Genomic DNA, 19,134 nt, shown 5'->3' on the forward strand with positions numbered 1-19,134 from the left:
AAAATCCCAGCTTAATGTTGCTAATGTGACAAGCAAGACCCACTATTCTTGACAAACAAATCATACAAGCACATGGTTTCTCTCAGTAGAAGGAATTGACTTTGCTAATCAACTCCTGTATTCAAAGATGAAACTTTCAAATCAAACATGCCAAAAGAAAGTCAATGAATACCCCTTCCCCCTACTTGTTGAAGGAAAGGATAATCACACTGAGCAAGGGCATAACCAACAAGGTTACGCCTCAATCCCTAACAAGTTGGGATTGACGATATGAATTTTCATTGACCATGTTATTCTATAGGCTAGGGCAAAACACCAGATGCTAAATTTTCTCCTTTTCCTGCCTGTGATAATGGTGGTGTTTGAAAAAACTTAGGAGTATCTCAACTATTCTATCAAGTATTTGTTACCTCTCACCAACACATGTATCGGTTAACTCTACCAACCAAGGCTTAGATAGATGGAAAAATTTACCTAACATTTTCTTAACCCTGATCTCCATAGTTTTCATCACCTGCCATTGACCTTAATGGCTATCATGTTTCATTCACCACTAGGCCACACACTCACACCCTTGGGTACTCAGAAGCTTTACGTTATTTTTCCACAATATACCATCAGACGCTATTTAGTCTACACTGAAAAAGATAGTTTAGAATGAAGAAAGATCAACTCCGTAATGAAGAACTCAACAGTATTCCTTCTACAGAACCACAGTTTTGCCTTTTGAGTGAAAATGCAGAGTAAAAGAACATTCTATAATAATTTAGAATGAAGAAAGATCAACTCCGTAATGAAGAACTCAACAGTATTCCTACTACAGAACCACAGTTTTGCCTTTTGAGAGAAAATGCGGAGTGAAAGAACATTCTATGCCATTTCCTCAAAATACGTGCACAATTTCGAACTCGTACCAGAGCAAATGGAGAAGAAGTTAAAAGGGTGGCATCTATATCGATCAGTTGGATATCTATGAATTCACATGCATAATCTCTATTTGACCTAAAATAGATATCCAAGGTTTTCAACATTCCTTTCACTGGATTTACATTGGACTCAATGTAGATGTCATTTCAGTCCCTTCAGCTATAAATTATGAAGTTCAAAAGTTTCAAAAATCACATCCTAGCAAAATTTACAAACCCAGTTATCCATTGAATACCTAAAAGAAATTCATACTTCAGGGTGAGTGCGTGAACAACTACCAGGTAATACCATAAACAACATTGGAGGCTGCCTCAAATTTTCTATAGATTTAACATGCATATTTTAATTCCGATCGCCACATAACTTCCTTGGCATGTCTTATGAGTAAATCTATTAGAGATGGCATCATTAAAAAACACGGCTAGAAGATACAATTAGCTCATGAAAACCATGGTGAGCAATTGGAAACTATATTTCAATCAGTATGAGAAGAAATATTTACACTCAAATGTGTGAAGTTTCCTATAAAAATAGAATTACAAACATTTCATTGGAAGCAAGAAGAGAAACTTGGAAAGAAGTAAAATATGAAATTTCATCAGGTTTATCTGGTATAACAAGTGTACTCTGAGACAGGTTCAGCAATGCATCAGCTAGATTCCAGATTCCTCCAGTAGTTTGAGGATACTGTGTTCAGGTGCACTGATTGACGGAAGAATAACCCGATTCATCGATGGTCTAGGTTTTGTTCCAGCAGCCTCAGGCCCTGCAGTTGTTCCTTCCTGCACAACAGGAATATCAGCCCTTCTTCGCACTGCAGACACTCGCTCCTTCCATATTCTCCCATCCTGTGAGTGACAAAATACATATAATTCCAGTCAGAAGTCCTAAGAAGTAGATAAACAGGTATACAAAGGAGCTGGGAGACCAAGTGACCCCATTATTTCTAGAGCAATGTAAAGTAATCCAGTTATTCTCTCAAACAGGATAGGCAAATGCTTTATTGGTTTTGACAAACCATACCACTATATCCAACAGTTGAACTTAGACACCTTATATAACCAGCAGGTGAAGAAAACAAGTGAAACAGATAGATAGTAACTGACATTAGATTTTCCAACCACATAACCCTTAACCACCAAACTTTATCATGTCTTATGACAGTCAACTCTCAAGTCATTTGTGTACAGACACAAGAAAAGTATAGCCTTTTGTTCAGCAATTGCAGCAAACCTTATTTTTTTCTTGTTCATATTAACATGCAGAAAGGAATAATCAAGAAAGGCTTCCCTTTTGAGATTGTATTTCTCATCAGGGCTATAGCCTTTCCTTCAACACAATGACAGAGCTCCATCGGCAGACATATTCTATTGCTCATGATATAATGCTAACCAACTCAAAAGCCGACGTATTACAGAAGGCAAAGAAGAATTATTCAATCTGGCATCTTAATAACAAAAATCAAAACTTTATGACTCTATGTGATGAGCATAAAAGAATGTGACTTGTGTATCACATCTACCTAACAAGGCACAGAATATCAAAAAGCAGACTAGTCTATAGATGTTTAATGATAAGAAAACTGGTTACAATGTTCTGTACGGGAAAAAAATAAAAAGAATGAACAAGAGAAAACAACTCAAGACAAGATATCTGACAAAACAATTGTTAGGATGTTTGAATATGAGTTTGTTTTGTTTAGATGGACATAAGTAGAAAAATCAATGAAACGATAGGAATAGAAGGCAGAAAAGAGGTGCAAAAAAGTTGACAACATCTCTTTCCTTGCTTTTCCATTCTTAGATCTCTTAATTTCTTATTTAGTCATTTAAATCCCCCACCGAAAAGGCAAAAATGTGTGTGAAGCATTCATTCTCTAGGAAGTATTTGACAGTCAAGACCAATAAACAGAATTTGATAACCAATCACAAACAATCCTATTTACTTTTGGAAAACCTACAAATTATGATGGTTGATTCATGTCTTGCAAGCTGCAGCTAAGAAAATTCTTAATTTCTGGAAAGTGGAGTCTAGGAGCAAAGATACTAAGAACCAATAAAAGTCAATTAAAAAAATAATTTCTGAAAGCTAGAAATAGGTCAACAGCCTGCAGCTATAAAGAAACTAGCAATATCAAGAACTGATTCTTTCATGAGTCCTTGTGTCTCTCTATATTAATGCAATATAGTTAACTATAACTCATATAGAAAGAGTTTCAGTGGCGATATGCTATTATTGTACTAGCATATCTAACACAATAACGCCATTCAAATAAACATGTTTGATAGGAAAAATAATACTTAGTGTACTTGCATATCTATCTAACACAACTTTGTAATACAGCATAATAGCAAACTCACATTCAATATTGAAGGTTCTGGTAATGGACATAGAATTGGCCGATCATTATGTAGAGGCTCAGTCGGGTGTTCAACTGGTTTGAACTCAACTGCAATTTCAATACCATGAGGGTTGATAGAGGAAGCTCCAGCTAAAGTAACAGCACCAATTGTCTCTGTATTTGGGGGCAACACTTCTGTTTCATCCTACATTTTCATATAGAACAGAAATCACTATAATAAAACAAGATGCTATAGTTTCAAGTGATAAAAGTATGCCTCATATACAACTACTTACAACCACAACAACAACAAACCCAGTGTAATCCCACAAGTGGGGTCTGGGGAGGGGAAGACTCGCACAGACCTTACCACTACCTTCTCGGGGTAGAGCTCAAATACAATTACTTACACAGTAAAATCAATCCGAATGTAAAATGAAGTCAGTATAGTTGATTTTAACAGTTAAGAACAGTAACAAAAACATGTTCAGCAGCAAATTGTTCAAAATCAAACTCAAATTTAGAGTCACCTACAGGCTACACACCATGAACTAGTCAATCCCACATTTCAAAAAATCTCAAAAGTACCTAACTTTACAAAATTCAAAAAGTAAATTCATACCAAATCAAAAGTTTAACCATTTACAATCTAAAGCCAATAAATTCTTCTTGTGTGTGATCAGTCGATCTAAAGCCTCCATCTTTTCAAATGAAAACGATCAAATAACTCATATCATTATCAAATTAACATTAAAAAGGAGATTAAAGAAGAAAATTTTCGACACCCAAATCGAAAAACAACCCAAATTACATAAAAGTTAAAGAATTTACCAAAAATGAACTCAAAAAAAAAAAAAAAACTCACAAGTGCACTTTGAGCTCGACGATGGCCAGCTCTGCTGACAGAAAATCTAGAAAAAATTCCCACCATATTAGGCTCTTTAATCAGAACAAAAATTCACCCAAAAGGGTGTCTTCTGATCTTATTTTTTGATACAAAAATTCAGCTTCTCTTTCTAGAAATATAGTGAGAGAAAACCAAGAAAAGGGGGAGATAAGTTAGCTTGCATTGATGGTTTTGTCTAGATTCGATTTAATTTTAAATAATTTTAATTCCACTATTTTTTAAAAAGTTTTTTCATCGATATTCATATCGAAGCCTGATTAAATCTGAGTTGGCTCCGAGAAATTTCACATGGAAGTAAAGAGTTCCCTAATAAAGACAACTCCATACTCCACTTGCAATTTGCTTATTTGTTTTTTATTTTATCCCGACATACAAGCTATCAAAATGATTTTTATTTTTATGATGTTCAATAAGTTACTTGAAATGAAATTAAAGAATTATTTAAAAGTAATATTCTCTATATTTTTTTAAATTAAGAAAAAGTAAAGACAAAACAAATTGGAGAAAATAAAGACTTGAGTCGAATACTTTGAAAACTACTTATACAAAAAATGTATCATAAATTGGATGGAGGAAATATATAGTATAGTATATTTATTTGGTAGTTGAAAGTGATAGAAATTGAAAGTTGCCAATAAACACAAAGGGACGGTTTGTCAAGATTAAATTAAAATATCCAATTGGTTGGAGGGGAAGCAAAATACTTAAATTAGACGTAAGTGCCATGTGAGTGTGTTCATAATCATATAAGATGGTGGTGGTGACGGATAGACGGATGGTAGATTTGATCATAATTATTTGATATTTATATTGATGTGAGATCCTAAATATAGTCATAATTATTTGAAATATATTGACAATTCTATTTTATCGTAATTAATATTGAATTAATTCATTAGATGTGAAAGATGCTCAAAAATTGTTATGAAGCTACACTCACGGGTGAACCCACAATGGAAGGGAGAAGTTTTTTCCTAAAAATAACTGATTCAGATATGCCTATAGACTTAGTACGTTTAAGATTATATCGATTAAAAGATATTTTTTTAGATATTATATATATTTTTAATTAATTTACAATCAACGAAAAATCTTTTTTATTTTTAAAATTTATATCTTTATAATTCATACCAAATTAAAATTAGGTAAATTAATTAAAACATAGAATTTATTTATTTTTGGTATAAGACACAAGTACTCCTTTAAGTCAAAAAGGTGTACAAATTTTTTTTTAAAAATGGTTTGAGGGGGTAATAGGACCTAAGTTTAGTTAATGTATGTCTCTGGAATTTCGATCATATTAGTTGAATTATTTTTTGATTTCATCCGTTTATTCATTCAATTCACAGTCACAAGGGACGGAAGTCAATTTGTACTCTTTAACACCAACTTTGAATCCAATAATAGTTTAGGGGTACTTGTGTCTTATCCATTTTTTAAGGGAAAAGACTCAAACATGCCATCAAACTTTGAGAAAAGGCTTATCTATGTCATTTCTTCAAAAAATGATTCATTCATGTCATTTTTGTTTGAAAAAAGGCTCATTCATGTTATTATTTTTTAACTTAAATGACATAAATAAACTTTTTTTTCTCAAAGTCCGAATGATATATTTGAGCATTTTTCATTGGCATGTGGGCTGTGGCTGTCTTCTTCACTGTATCACAGTGGGTGTGTGGGGTAGACTATTGAGAGTTAGATATGCAGTCTATTTTCTATCTTTAGGCCCACCAGTTTTCTGTTTAAGAAACACTAAATCGACTTCTCTGCCGTATCCCCAATGCAACAAATGTCATTTTTAAAATTAAAAAAAATGTGGGCAAAAAAAGTGATTAAGAATTTTAAGGTTTTAAATTTAAAATTTGGTGAAAACAAAAAATATAGATGATTATTTTCATTTATTCTAACTTTGATGAATATAGTTATTTGGTACTTGTTGATGTCAAGTTGTACATCACGGTCATAAAAAATTACAAAATCTGAAAAAGTCAACATTTACTATATTATTTTTCTTAAATAGGAGTATTGACTTCTTTTATAAAACTCTTAATGATTGCTAGTTCGACGCATGAACAAATCACAAATGAGATTAATATAGAATACGTTGTGTAAATGCAATGATAATAATTAGAGGGTGATTTAGAAGGAGCACATGTGTTCACTTGAACTTCCGTAACAAGAAAATTATACTATTATAGATAAGATAAAAAAAAAATTAAATATATAGATTTTAAATATTTCAAACACAAGATCAAAAGTTGGTTTAATTGTTTTGAAAGATTCAAATTTCACCTTCAGATTTCAAGAACATATTTTAGGTACTACGTTTTTTTTTAATTTTTCGACCCCTCTATTAGTAAATAATACAACATTACATGTAATGATAGATGCAATATAGTCATAAAGGAAGACATAGATCAATTCTCAGTCGAGCTCATCGTACTACTATGATCTACGTCTCTTGTATAATTCTCATCGTACTATAATCTACGTCTCTTATATAATTTGTGTGCTATTGATAAAAGTGGGATTACTCAATACGCACTCAAGAAATAGGGATTGCAAATTTCCCTCGATCCAGAGTTCCACAAATAAAAATATGATATTGGTTATTATGTACATAATGTTCTTGTTTAGGTATTATAAATACACATATAAGTATATTTCACTTTCTATTGTATGAATAATATATGCGTTTTACACGATATAATTAGAAATACTATGTTTTATAATATATGGTTATAATTGTTTCAGTTTTTATTTTCAAGTGAATCAGTCTATTAAAAAAAAACTAGTAACTAATTATGATTGTTATATGTAGTTGACTTTGACCTAAGAAAGTTGTTAGAATTAAAGTTTATAGTGTAATTGTTAAAGGAAAACATTTTTATGAGCTATCATGAGGGTAGAATAAAATTAAGCAGCGAAATAATGAATTGTGCATCTTTTTTATTTTAATGAAAATAGCTGAACTCATTATTAAAGTAATTTTCCAAAGTTGACTTCATCAAAACAATGCCCTAACCACAAACTTAATTTTTTTTTGGTCAGTTGTTCTCATGGGAGATATAGAGAATCAATGTATTTTTTCTTTATTATCGAGAAAAAGGAAAATTGTGTCTTTTAATATGAAGATTGAAGAGAAAGTTATATACACTTAAAGAATTTTCTCCAATCAACGTTCAAAATAGGGAAAAAGGGTTAAAAATATCCGTCAACTTTAGTTTATTAGTTGACTATGCCCTTATCGTTAAAATAAAATTATTTTTACCCCTACTATTACTAATTTCATCATTTATACCCCTCTATTGACGAAATCCCCAAATCAACTTAAATTAACTCAAATTCTTTTAAATAATCCATTCCCCATTTTAAACCCATGCCCTGACCCGTCTAAAAACCTAACCCAATAAACATTTAACCCATTTTCTTTACCCGTCTAAAAGCCTCTCAAGGGTTTCAACCTGCTCAGGTGTATACCGGACATACTTTCCGTTATCCAACACCGACTTACCATCCTTGCAGGAAGCCATTTTTCTTAAATCTTACAAACTGAAATGCCCCTTTATGAAAGAAAACAAACAAGCTTCAGTACTCTGCTTCTTCTACCATTTTGTCTTCACAACAATTCAACTTTTTTTAGCATTATTCTTCTTAGAAGCTCTGAACAAAATGATAAGGTCTTTAAAGTGGCCTTTTCTTGGTAATACTAAAAGAGAAAACCAATTTACCAAACTGAAACAGCACTAGATCACTTGTATCTTTCGATTTCAGAGCTTCCAATAAACTACTAAAATACACACTTTCCTTACTTATCTTTCACCATTACAAAAAGAAAAAAAACCCATAAGAATCCAAGTATTCCTCAAGAACCCAAAACAACATATTTAACAACATCTCATATATTTACTTTGAATCTTGAAACAAGATAAAAAGTGTGAAAGCACTAAAAGATCCAAGCTTTAGACTTTAGAATATAAAAACAAAACAAACCCAGAAACAGATCTTTATGTACCTAAAAATTGGATCATATTTAAGTGTTTCAACAAAAAAGTAAACCAACCCCATGAACCCTCTACAAATTTTTCGAAGACTACAGAGGAAGATCTTGTAGGCATGATGAGATATTACCAGAAGACGGATCTTGGACTGGTTAAAAATGAATGAAATTGGTTAAATGTTTCTCGTGGGATTTGAGATCTTTTGAAAGAATGGGTAAGGAAAATGGGTTAAAAGTTTATTGGGTTAGGTTTTTAGACGGGTTGGGCCATGGGTTAAAAATGGAGAATGGGTTATTTAAAAGAATTTGGGTTAATTTGAGTCAATTTGGAGATTTTCGTTAATAGAGGGGCATAAATGATGAAATTAGTAACAGCAAGGGTAAAAATAACTTCATTTTAACGATAAGGGCATAGTCAACTAATAAATCAAAGTTTAGAGATATTTTTGACCTTTTTCCCTTCAAAATAAGATAGAAGTTACATTGTTTATGTGGTAACTTCTTAATAACTTTCGTTAGGTTTATGTAAACTTAATACCAACATCTCTCATTTCGCACGTGGTGACCGATTAGACCCAAACCAATACCATCTTAGCACACATACCATAAAGAATTGACTATTAACATGAGGATCTTATTATTCACAATATCTTAAAACATCATTCACTATTTTAATAGCTAGTTATCAATTTTTTCAATTTCTAAGAGAAGAACTCGAGTTGATATTTAACTTTACACTTTAAATACATTTGACACTGTCATGCATGGTAAGTAGCCCAAGACATTAGAATAAACACATTTTCAACTTCAAATTCAACACCTTACCTCTTCAAGGCATACATTTCCTTTGAATGTGGATAAGTTATATAAACTATATCATCCACAACCTTTAAATTGTTCATTTTACAAGTGCCACCATATTAGTTGAACTAGCATCCAACATTTTAAAAAAGTTATATAAGTAAAATGGTTGTTAATCAATTAGTGATACAAAAATATCCTTGATGACGAGAAGAAACAAAAGAAATTCCAACATTATAATGAAAATAAATAATGAAAAATTTAATTAATGGAGAAAATTGAAATTAAAAACATCAATTTCCAAAAATGGTGTAAATTCACAGAAAGTAGAACACCAATAAGAAGAGGAAAAGGAAGAGCAAAAATTTGATCAAACAATCTAGCGGGCTACAAATGACCTAAAAGAAACATTTAGGGAAGGAAAAGGAAATGCCAAAAACTATTGGGAGCATTTTGGCATATCACTTAAATTACTGTCTCTTTTCGAATAATACCCTGACAAAAGGGGCAATGCGCGCGAAAATGGAGAAATCGAACAGATGAAAAATATAAACTGAAAAAAAAAAAAAAAAAGAGAAACCTTTACAGCAATGGCGGACGAGGGTTTCGACGAAGAATGGGACGCAGATTTCGTCGACCAACTTGTTCAAGCTGAAGAGCAGGCCTTATCCATCGCCACTCAGAAATCCCTTCCACCTCCGCCGCTACCGCCGCCGCCCCTGCAGCAGCAGCAACAATCATATCCGGCGGTGTCGTACGTCGAAGTTAGCTATTCGCCTCCGCGGGATTTGTCTCAGAGAGTTCCAGAAGTGCCTAAAGGTTTCAATCAGTTATCCGATGTCGACGTTTTCTCCGCTGCCGCCCGCTCCTCTCTCCCTGCTGGCGGGTCCCACAATGCCAAAGAAGAAGAACTTGATAGTTTGAAGGTTAGAAAATGCTACTAGTATGTAATTAATAGTAATGTTTATAAATGAAGTAGTCATTCTCTGATCAATTGGCTGGGCAGTAGACTACTTTTGCCCTCCCATTTTGTAGAAAGTTATTTGAATGGATTGGGCTAATTCTTTTGTTTTTTTTATTGCAGAGGGAGCTTGATAGAATTTCAGAGGAGCGGAATCGTTTGGTACGTCATATACCCTACCCATCAATACTGTCATGTATGCTGTATAAAATTTGAATTTTTGGAGTTCCAGAATTTAAATGTCTTTCTAAGGTTTCTATATGACTGTAGAGGCATTAGGGTATTAGGCAGATGTTTCAGTTGATTTCGATCAGTAATTGAGTTGCAGTTGCTTTTATATGTTATGGAGATAAATGAACAGATTCCTGCAAGGGAAAAATCTTGAACTTAACTGCATGACCTCATTGAAGGAACTTTTTAATTTTAAGCACCCACATTGTGTTGTACTATTTGTTTAGCTGGTTCCATTTGGATTATGTCTGATTCATCTCTCTTGACTTAGCAGTTAGCATTCTTTACACTGGTTTACCTTGATGGATAATATTTATGTGCATGACATTGACATTAAGTAGATGCTAAAGACCTAGTATAGTGGTTTTATGACATAAGTTGTCTTCAATATATTTCTGATGAAAATTCCTAGTAGATAATGATCTTTTGCACCGCTTCAGGAGCAAGAGTGCATTAAGCTCAGAAAGGGAAGAGATAAGAAAGAGAAGAGACTCAAGGTTACTCCTCCAAAGATTGTGAACCTGTAAGTGCCTAGTGGAATTTGTGTTTGACAGGTAGTTGCAGGAAACTTTGGTTATGGTGTTCTTCTTCTAGGGTATACTATATTTTATGCATAATAAAAGTTGACCACAATTATTCTTGATTAAGGCGCGTACCACATTAGATAATAAGGAGATAGCCTGATCTGACAAGCAATAACCAGACATATTTTTTAATAATCTAATCTGCACAAGATTCCTTTTCTTCCCTCTGTCAATGTGCATGCAAAATCAAATAACTACTCCTTAGCCTATATTATTCATAATGTTATCGCTCTATCCTTTTAGTCTCATTTTTGTTGCAAGTTATGCTATATTTTTGGTTGTTCCTATTTCACTTCGATTATATACATTAGTTAATCTGCACGATTGAGATAGTATATGAATGGAGGTGAATACAAATTATATAAGAAGTTTAGTTTCAATAACTTCTGCAATTTGGTAAAATGAAAATTTGTCATTTCTTCTCCCCTTTTCATCCTACAAAGAACCTCTTTTCATTGTGACATTATTCCAATATTTTTACCACATTGGCGTGGTACATGACAAAGAAGTGTAATGCATGGATATATTTCAGAGGGTGGAGATTTACATATTATCTCCAAATTTTAATTCAACAACAAAGATGCTAAGAGATGAAGTACAAGGAAATATATGCATCAGGGGCACAATAAATCTTGAAGAATAGAATGTTAAATGTTTTAAATTTCCTTTTAAGAAGGTTTTGGAAGAAAATATATCAAATTTATTTATCAGAGTTAGTAATGTCATTCTGTAAGGTTCTTATGAATCAAATTTGGTACAAAAAATTTTCTTTGTAACAAACCATGCTCACGTGTCATTCTACTGCTAGTTGGCAAAGTGCCAAACCTTTTGCAACTATGCTGATCCTTTTGAAATTTTAGGAAAAAAATGCATATATTGTGTGCTTAGGGAGGAACTTTGTGATGCAACATCATGTTCTTTCTCATGTTTTTTGGTGAAACTTTAAACTTCTCAGTTGAACTCTAAAAGGGAAATAGAAGAATTTTAGTGAAGGTTGCTTCTTGCAGTGTGTAAAAGTTGAAGGAGTCATAACATTGGAGAAATTCTTATCTTTGCTAATATGCTTTATATGAGTTATATATTTTTGATTGCTAGTTTCCTTATCCATTTAATTTGACTTTTGCGCATCCTTGTTATTCTGGAATGAGAATGATTAGGTTTTAACTGTCGTGATTTGCTTGCACTGCAAATGAGGTCAATCTCATGCTAAAATTACGGTCTCGTCTGTGTTTACAGTAGTACAGATTCGGGTATCAACATCCAAGGAGACCAAATAAAATCCCTAGAATTCCAAAACACACGCTCTATGAATGAGCATATTGGCTCTAGCACAAAAATCGGTTAGTTCAAACTGAGATGTGGGATTAAAATCAATTATATGTCATGGTTCCTGAAAATGAGTTCTTTCATGATCTGCTCATCCATTCTTCCTTGCATGCTGAATCATAGGTACAGTATCCTCTAAGGATGTTGGGATCCAGACTGAAAGACATGATGAATCTACCAGTTTATCAGCTGAAAACAATATATCTGATAATTTTTGCCGTAGAAACAAGTTGTTGGATGCATGGAGCTCGTCTTGTGGCCAAAGATTAGGAAGGCTACTCATTTCGAAGTTGTATGTGACATGTGATGTTGATTTCCGTGTCCTTTCTGGATACCTAAACACGAGTTTGCCCTTAAGGACAAGTGTGGAGTCAAAGATTTCTTTGAAGGATAATCTGCAGTATACTCATTCTGGTGAGAGTGCAAAAGTGTCTCATCTTTTCTCTGTATTGACCAAGGTATATCCATTAAGTGATATCTTTTTTCACTTTGACTACACTTCACCTTCAGGTTCTTGTTTCTCTAGATGTGCATACTAACAATCATTAACCAGATGATAGATCTCTCTCAATGTCTCGGATTTTTCTTTTATATGAATTGGTATTCCTTATATTTGTTACTCATTCACTATTTACTTTCAACTCAACCACGAAAAAGGAAGTCAAAGGACTGGAATTTAAGATTTTCCTATTTTCACTTGCTCGAACTCTTTTTCTCATATTTTGCATGACACTTGCTTTGGTCATGCATTTAAATTAAAGGCAGTTGCTCTCTTAAAAAAAAGGGGCAGCCCGGTGCACAAAGTCTCCCATGTTAGCAGGGTAGGGGGCAGAGCCGCACCCAAAGGGTGTGATGTAGACATCCTACTAATGCAAACATTAGTTGGCTGACCAAAACAATGGCTCTCTTAAGCTGGTGTTGGCCCTAGATTGCCAAATATTTTTGGTAAACCAGATTTGGGTGAAGTTTGGATTGAAGTTTCAAAATGTGTTTGGCCATAGTTTTTGGAAAGATGTTTCACTTTTTTTCAAAAAATAAAATGAAACATGACTTAAATCCATAAGTTCTAAAATCTATCAAAAATGCTCATACGTTTAGCACAAAATTATCGTTTTTATTATGAACTAAATAGTACCGTATCCTAAAATCATAAAGAAATATTCTAACATAGTAACATAAAGCTTCCCATTACTTTTGAAGGTTTGATATGCTTATAATTATTAAGAGTGCTTTCTATCAAGTGTTTCTCTAATACATCAAAGCAAAAGTATAAATGAGTTGAAATGTTACATTGCAAATTTAACCTGGATGAGTTGTATTCTTACCTGTTAGAACATGAATAGGTTTATACATCCTATTAGAATAGGAATAGGTTTATACAAGCCTATTTAGAATAGGAATAGGAATACAAATAGAAATAGGAATAGTAAATAGTATCCTACTTGGTAAAGGATCGTATTCTAGTGTCTATAAATAGGGTCTCAATGTAATAATGTAGACACGACAACAATTTAATAATATTCTTCTCCAATGTTTCTCACATTACCAATTCTGATTTTAGTGACAATTCAAATTATTTACCATTCCATATTGCATTTTTAAGTGTCACTTTGGTTAGTTTTGAATTCACTAGCTTAACATATTTGAGTTCCAAAGATTAACAAACAAGTTTTTTTTTGTTAAACAGTAACTTGATTAGTAAAAAATAAGCAAGTTTATCTTACATCAATTTTGTTCTTTCTTTTTTATTTAATTATTTTAGTTTTCTTTCTTGGAATCTTGCATAATAACTTCTTATAAATTCTTTTTATGATGTGGAAATAATGGAAAGAGTATCAATCAACATTTGAAGTGGGTATTATTCTCATAATGTAGTTATAAAATATCAGTAACTATAACAAGTATGGTTCAATCCCTAACTAGTTGGGTTTGGCTATGTGAATCCTCACCATCCATTTTACTTAATTTGGATCCATTTACATTATTTATAAATTGGTGTTCTCTTAATTAGTGGGTATTTCCATTTTCTACTGACAAATTTCTTAACAACCGAAGGCTTACTATATACAAGAGTACCAACCTGATTAAGCCTTAATCCTCACTATTAAGTCTCGCCTATATGGATCTTTTGCTTCCATTATGTTCTATTTTTCTCCCACTTGGCTTAAATTCCAACAAAATTACAATAAAATGAGATAAATAAAGGTTTTTCCTATTACCTTTACTTCATTAAAAAAGGCTTTTCCTACACTTGATCTGCACCACATTTCTTTATTTTGCAAATACTATGCGTAGCTTATTTTCCTTATGTTGTCTTAGACTCTTAGTAGGGTTGAACTCTCATAATTTGTGGTCTTGTATCTTGTAGATTAATGATGAAATGGTGAGATTCGAAGATTTGTTAGAAGCGTTGGTTGATCTTTGCAGACTTAAAAATGTGCGATTGTAAGCTTAGATATTTATCATTTTTCCTTCTGTTTTAGTTGTTAATGTGGAATTTACATTTCTAAACATGTAAAACTTTTTAATGGCAATATCCATTTATCTCAGTAAAATGTCCAGGTTAATAGTGCAGACCTCTGTAATAAGAGCAATGATATACCTTTTTGAATGGTAAATTTGGGTTCGAGTATATCTTTGTGCTGATGATGTATGATACTGTTACCATTCTCAATGAAAAAAGTGTTCAGGCCTGCAAAGCTATATCCATCTCATATTCCTGAAAAGAAAAGGAGAAAGTTGGGAAAGCTGGTAGGCCAACAGTTCTAGCAATGATTTTGAAAATTGTTTTTCAATATACACAATTGCCTAATGAACTTAAAAAGTGAAAAATCTTAGTTTAATTTTTGAAAGCTCTGTGAATATTTCTGAAAATCTTAATAGTACGAGACGTGATCCTTAATGTACTAGGTGTGTGAAATCTATCCTGACTTTCAAGTAGCTCTTGATTGAGGATAAACTCCAAATCCATACTTTCCGGTACTATGCCTATTTGCTTTTCTTCTTTCAAGTGAAATATAAGGACATCCTTGTTGGGACCACTTTTCGCATTGAAATATGCCTCGCACACCTATTATACCGGTTTGCATCAATTGGCAAACTGGTCCGTTGGAGTTCACCTTCTTTGTTCTACCACTTAGATTCTAATCTTTGTTATGCACCCTCTCTCTACGCGACTGATACATACCAACAGACCCCTCACCTCCACAGGAGGAGGATAGAGAGGGCGATTTGGGTGAGATCCATTGTAAATCCAATTTTTGATTCACTAGTGAGATTCCACCCACCATGAAGATCCTCACCCCACCTTCCATAAATAAGTTATAACTTGATAATCTAGAATTGAGGTTCAAATCCTACCCAAAATTTCCACTCAGCAAGTGACCTGTGGCAAGACCAGGAGAGTATTACGGAAATCAGAGTCGGATGGGAGGTGGCTGATTGGCCAAGGAGCAGAAAACTATGCAAACAACAAAACTTCTAAGAATAAAGGAAATATATATATAAATATAAGTATGCATCAACTACTAAGGTTTTCCATATATTACCTGTATGAAAATTAATCAAGTACTAAGGCTTTTCCATAACAAAAGTACAGAGTGTTTTTTTTTATAATTCCTTTGAATGATTACAACAACTATGTCTCAATTCCAATCATGTTGGGGTCGGCTATATAGTTCTTTTGAATGATTACTGTATGTTATGTTGAAGTAAAAGGGAATTCATAAAGGCTTCATTTTTATGTCATTCCATAGAAGTTTCTTGTCACTAGCTTCATAACACTATTCATTCCATACAGGTTTCTATTATTCATAGGTCTTTGCATATACTGCAAGAGGTTTTGAGTTTCACTTTCAATATGGAAAGAAAATTTGGTAAAAGGTATATATTACTTACTCAAATGCATGCTCTTCTTTCTCTATTCTGTTTCTGAGATATTGTCGTGGATTCTTTTAGCATCAATGCAGAAGAATGATTTGATTTAAGTGTTTGACAACTGTTTAACCATTCCCTTTGTGTAAGAAGCTTGCATTTGTCTGGATTCATAAGGAAGCTTAATTAAAAAAACAGAAGCAAAAGTTAGAACCCACTGATTATCATGCAAACTAGTCTCTCCAGTCTTCTGATTCTTCACATTTCAAGATAGATCTTCAGGCGTTTTGCTGTTCTCTTGCTAGTGCTAGTTGTTTATTTCCTTATTGGGGTAAACGATGCTTCCGTAACCTCAAAAGGCTAAAACAAATAAATAGAAAAAGGAGAAAAGATTGTCTCTATCAGCTGATCCAAGAATTTCCTTATATGCTTTGATTTGATCTTCCCAGTGTACTCTATCAGGGACAATATTGTGGTTGACGGACCTGTTTGTTGGAATTATGCGTCAGAACTGTATGAATATGGATATCCTGGAAATAGAGGACTGCCGCATGTCCATGCTGAGAAAATATTTGATCAAGATCACACTGATCGCCTGAGAGTGAATACTCTTGAGACTTGCACCAGAATAGGATTCATCAATTATGGATCTAGCTGTTTGATATCATCTTGTTTCAACTATGTTCCTCTGTTTGAATTAATGTGCGAAATTGTCATGATTCATGACGTAGAACATATAAGACTCGAAGCAGTTTCAGTCATGAATCTGATTGTTGCAAGAAGTAATGCCTATTTGGAGAGGGACAAGTAAGTTCATATCCTTCTCTTATCTGTTTACGAATATTTTTAGAGCTCTGTAATATGCTTATGCTATTTCCTCTTTTACATAGGTACGGAACAGATATACTATTCCAAAGTATTGTAAAATTATTGAAGAAGGGAGCCCGCTTGCATGTAAAGAAGAAAACTGTGCATCTTCTTCATATGCTACTGAATTGTAAGCACATATGTTTGGTCTCGTGTTGGGCACATGTTCATATATCAATTTGATGTTATCTGGCTCCTGGAAGTTTGTTCTTGAACTTGCTTACTGCACCTCAATGTTCAATATGTAGCTTTTACTACTTGAACTACCGTGTTTTGTTATATATATCATATTCTCTTCCAACAGTGTCTCTACTATCTTATGGAGAATAAGCCAATATATTCTTTCTGATCCAAGTTAAAGATTGATGCATTTTCTCCAAGTTTATTATTAAGGAAGAATACTTCATTAAATTTTACTGTATTTTACTCATGCACCACAGTGGTAGTTGTAGTAGATTGCTGCTAATTGTAAGATATACTCTGATGAAGATATAAAGGTTATTTCTGAGGAAAAAATCCATCTCAAAATCACTAGCAGTTTGTTTTTGCTTTGTGTAATGGTTTACCTGACTATACTATTCAATAAAGGCCCAAGAGTAATGGCCTCATTCTGCAGCTGTTTCATGGAGGGAGATGGCAGTGGCATGGTTGACATCAATTCCAATGAAAGTTCAACTTTTTCCGTAATCAGTGTGATCTTTGAGAGTTTGGCAGAGTGTATCGCCTGCACTGGAAGTAATGCCGAGGTAAGCCTAGTATTTAACTTCAATTAGCATATCTTCTCACCTTTCCTCATTTTGTATTTTCAATTTTCTCTCTAAACTCCTCTGAATACTGCTATCGTATTTAACATGGATTTTGTCTTGAATTTGCCAAGAATGGAATTGACCCCTTCCTGCTGTTTGTTACCCTTGATTCTCTAATTATTCAGGAACTACAGCTTCGGAAGCACATTATTATTTTGCTAGCTTTCTTCGCATCATCTGGAAAATGTGGTGTTGAAATTTTATTAAATTATGGGCTTCCAAAAGGAAAGGATTTCCCAGCAATTATTTTGCAAAGCTTAGTATGCGATTTGGATCTAGAAGAATCGGATACTGCTCAGCAGCTAGAAGTATTCAAAGAGAGGTATCTTTGGGCACTTAAATGTGTTTTGAGGTCTATTTCAGTCTTCCAAATATATGCATGAAATGGAGTTAGTTGAGTTTCCATGCGGTAAAGTACACAATGATTATCTAGAACTGAACATCACAATGCTTTCTTTTTATACTTTTTAGTTTGACAACCCATTTGTTCACCACCTTGAGTTTGAGTCCTTAATTCATGGAGTTTCTCATTATTAGCTGTTTTTTTTAATCTTCTGAAAGGACTTTTGCATCTTCCAAGTAATTTTTCAATTTGATTGTATTGAAATTTCATTTTCTCAATCTTTTCTGTCTTATTTGCCAGGACCTTGCTGATTCGAGAGGTACTTATACTCTTGAATAGACTAGTTTCACATCCCAAGTACTCCAGTCATGCTCTACGTGCATTAACAAATAGTCGAGAGAAGGCCACTTTGACTGTTGATGTAACAAGCAGATTATCCAGTAAGCGCACATTCTTTTGGCAGGATGTTAGTATGACTCGGCAGATTAGGGAATCCGAAATCATAGATTTAGCTCAGGTGTTGAGAAGAAGAGTCTTCACGTTTCTTGGAGGTAGCAACCAATGAAAGAAGCATGAAAACTTTGTTGTTCCGAGAAGTGCATACATGCTTGAAGAGAACCGCCCATGGAGCTATCGAGTTATGATGATATATGACAGGAATGGGCGTGGAGCAATGTTGCAGCTTCTGTGCTGAGATCCCTTCGAATAGGTTGTCAGCAAAAGTTGCATACCGATCACCCTGATGTATAAGGTGTTGGGTAGTTGTATCGGTTTTTCTGTATATATTTTTAATGTATGTTTGTCATTGGCTGAAGAATAATGTTAGCAATCGCATTAAATATATAATGTTAGAGCTTCAGAGGAGATGGAGCAGTTTTCCCATTGTTCTTCCCATAAACCCCAACCCCGGGGGTCTTACAAGGGCATCTTGTAGGATGCATTTTTTTTCTGTTGGTAGACTTAAAGAGAGAAAACAATGGGAAGACCTTATTTTGTCCTACGAGTGGCAGTTTATAGATCGCGCGTTTCATCCTCTGCTATAAACTTCCTCTTTACTTCTCATGTTCCAAAGCTCAATCCAATGCACAGATGAAAAGTGCATTTGTGATGGTCTTTGTTACACCAACTTTTGAATCTACTTGCAACCCTTGGCAAGTTAACGTGAGC

General features: G+C 33.6%; 2 protein-coding genes across 2 annotated transcripts; one reads left to right on the forward strand and one right to left on the reverse strand.

The window, feature by feature from the left end:
• Positions 1-1,382: 1,382 nt before the first annotated feature.
• LOC125842367 (uncharacterized) lies at positions 1,383-4,350 on the reverse strand. Its single transcript, XM_049521646.1, has 3 exons — positions 4,134-4,350; positions 3,288-3,473; positions 1,383-1,775 (listed from the first exon to the last, which is right to left on the reverse strand). Exons 1-3 carry the CDS (start codon positions 4,197-4,199, stop codon positions 1,581-1,583), a joined length of 447 nt encoding a protein of 148 aa, XP_049377603.1. The 5' UTR covers positions 4,200-4,350; the 3' UTR covers positions 1,383-1,580.
• A 5,174-nt stretch (positions 4,351-9,524) lies between these two features.
• On the forward strand, positions 9,525-18,869 carry LOC125842360 (protein SENSITIVE TO UV 2). Its single transcript, XM_049521640.1, has 12 exons — positions 9,525-9,902; positions 10,061-10,099; positions 10,609-10,691; positions 11,989-12,092; positions 12,202-12,536; positions 14,447-14,515; positions 15,878-15,960; positions 16,414-16,758; positions 16,842-16,948; positions 17,407-17,564; positions 17,750-17,946; positions 18,268-18,869. The coding sequence occupies exons 1-12, from the start codon at positions 9,567-9,569 to the stop codon at positions 18,530-18,532; spliced, it is 2,121 nt and encodes a 706-aa protein (XP_049377597.1). The 5' UTR covers positions 9,525-9,566; the 3' UTR covers positions 18,533-18,869.
• Positions 18,870-19,134: the final 265 nt, after the last annotated feature.

This window comes from Solanum stenotomum, chromosome 10 (genome assembly GCF_019186545.1).
Source record: "Solanum stenotomum isolate F172 chromosome 10, ASM1918654v1, whole genome shotgun sequence".
Lineage (NCBI taxonomy): Eukaryota > Viridiplantae > Streptophyta > Magnoliopsida > Solanales > Solanaceae > Solanum > Solanum stenotomum.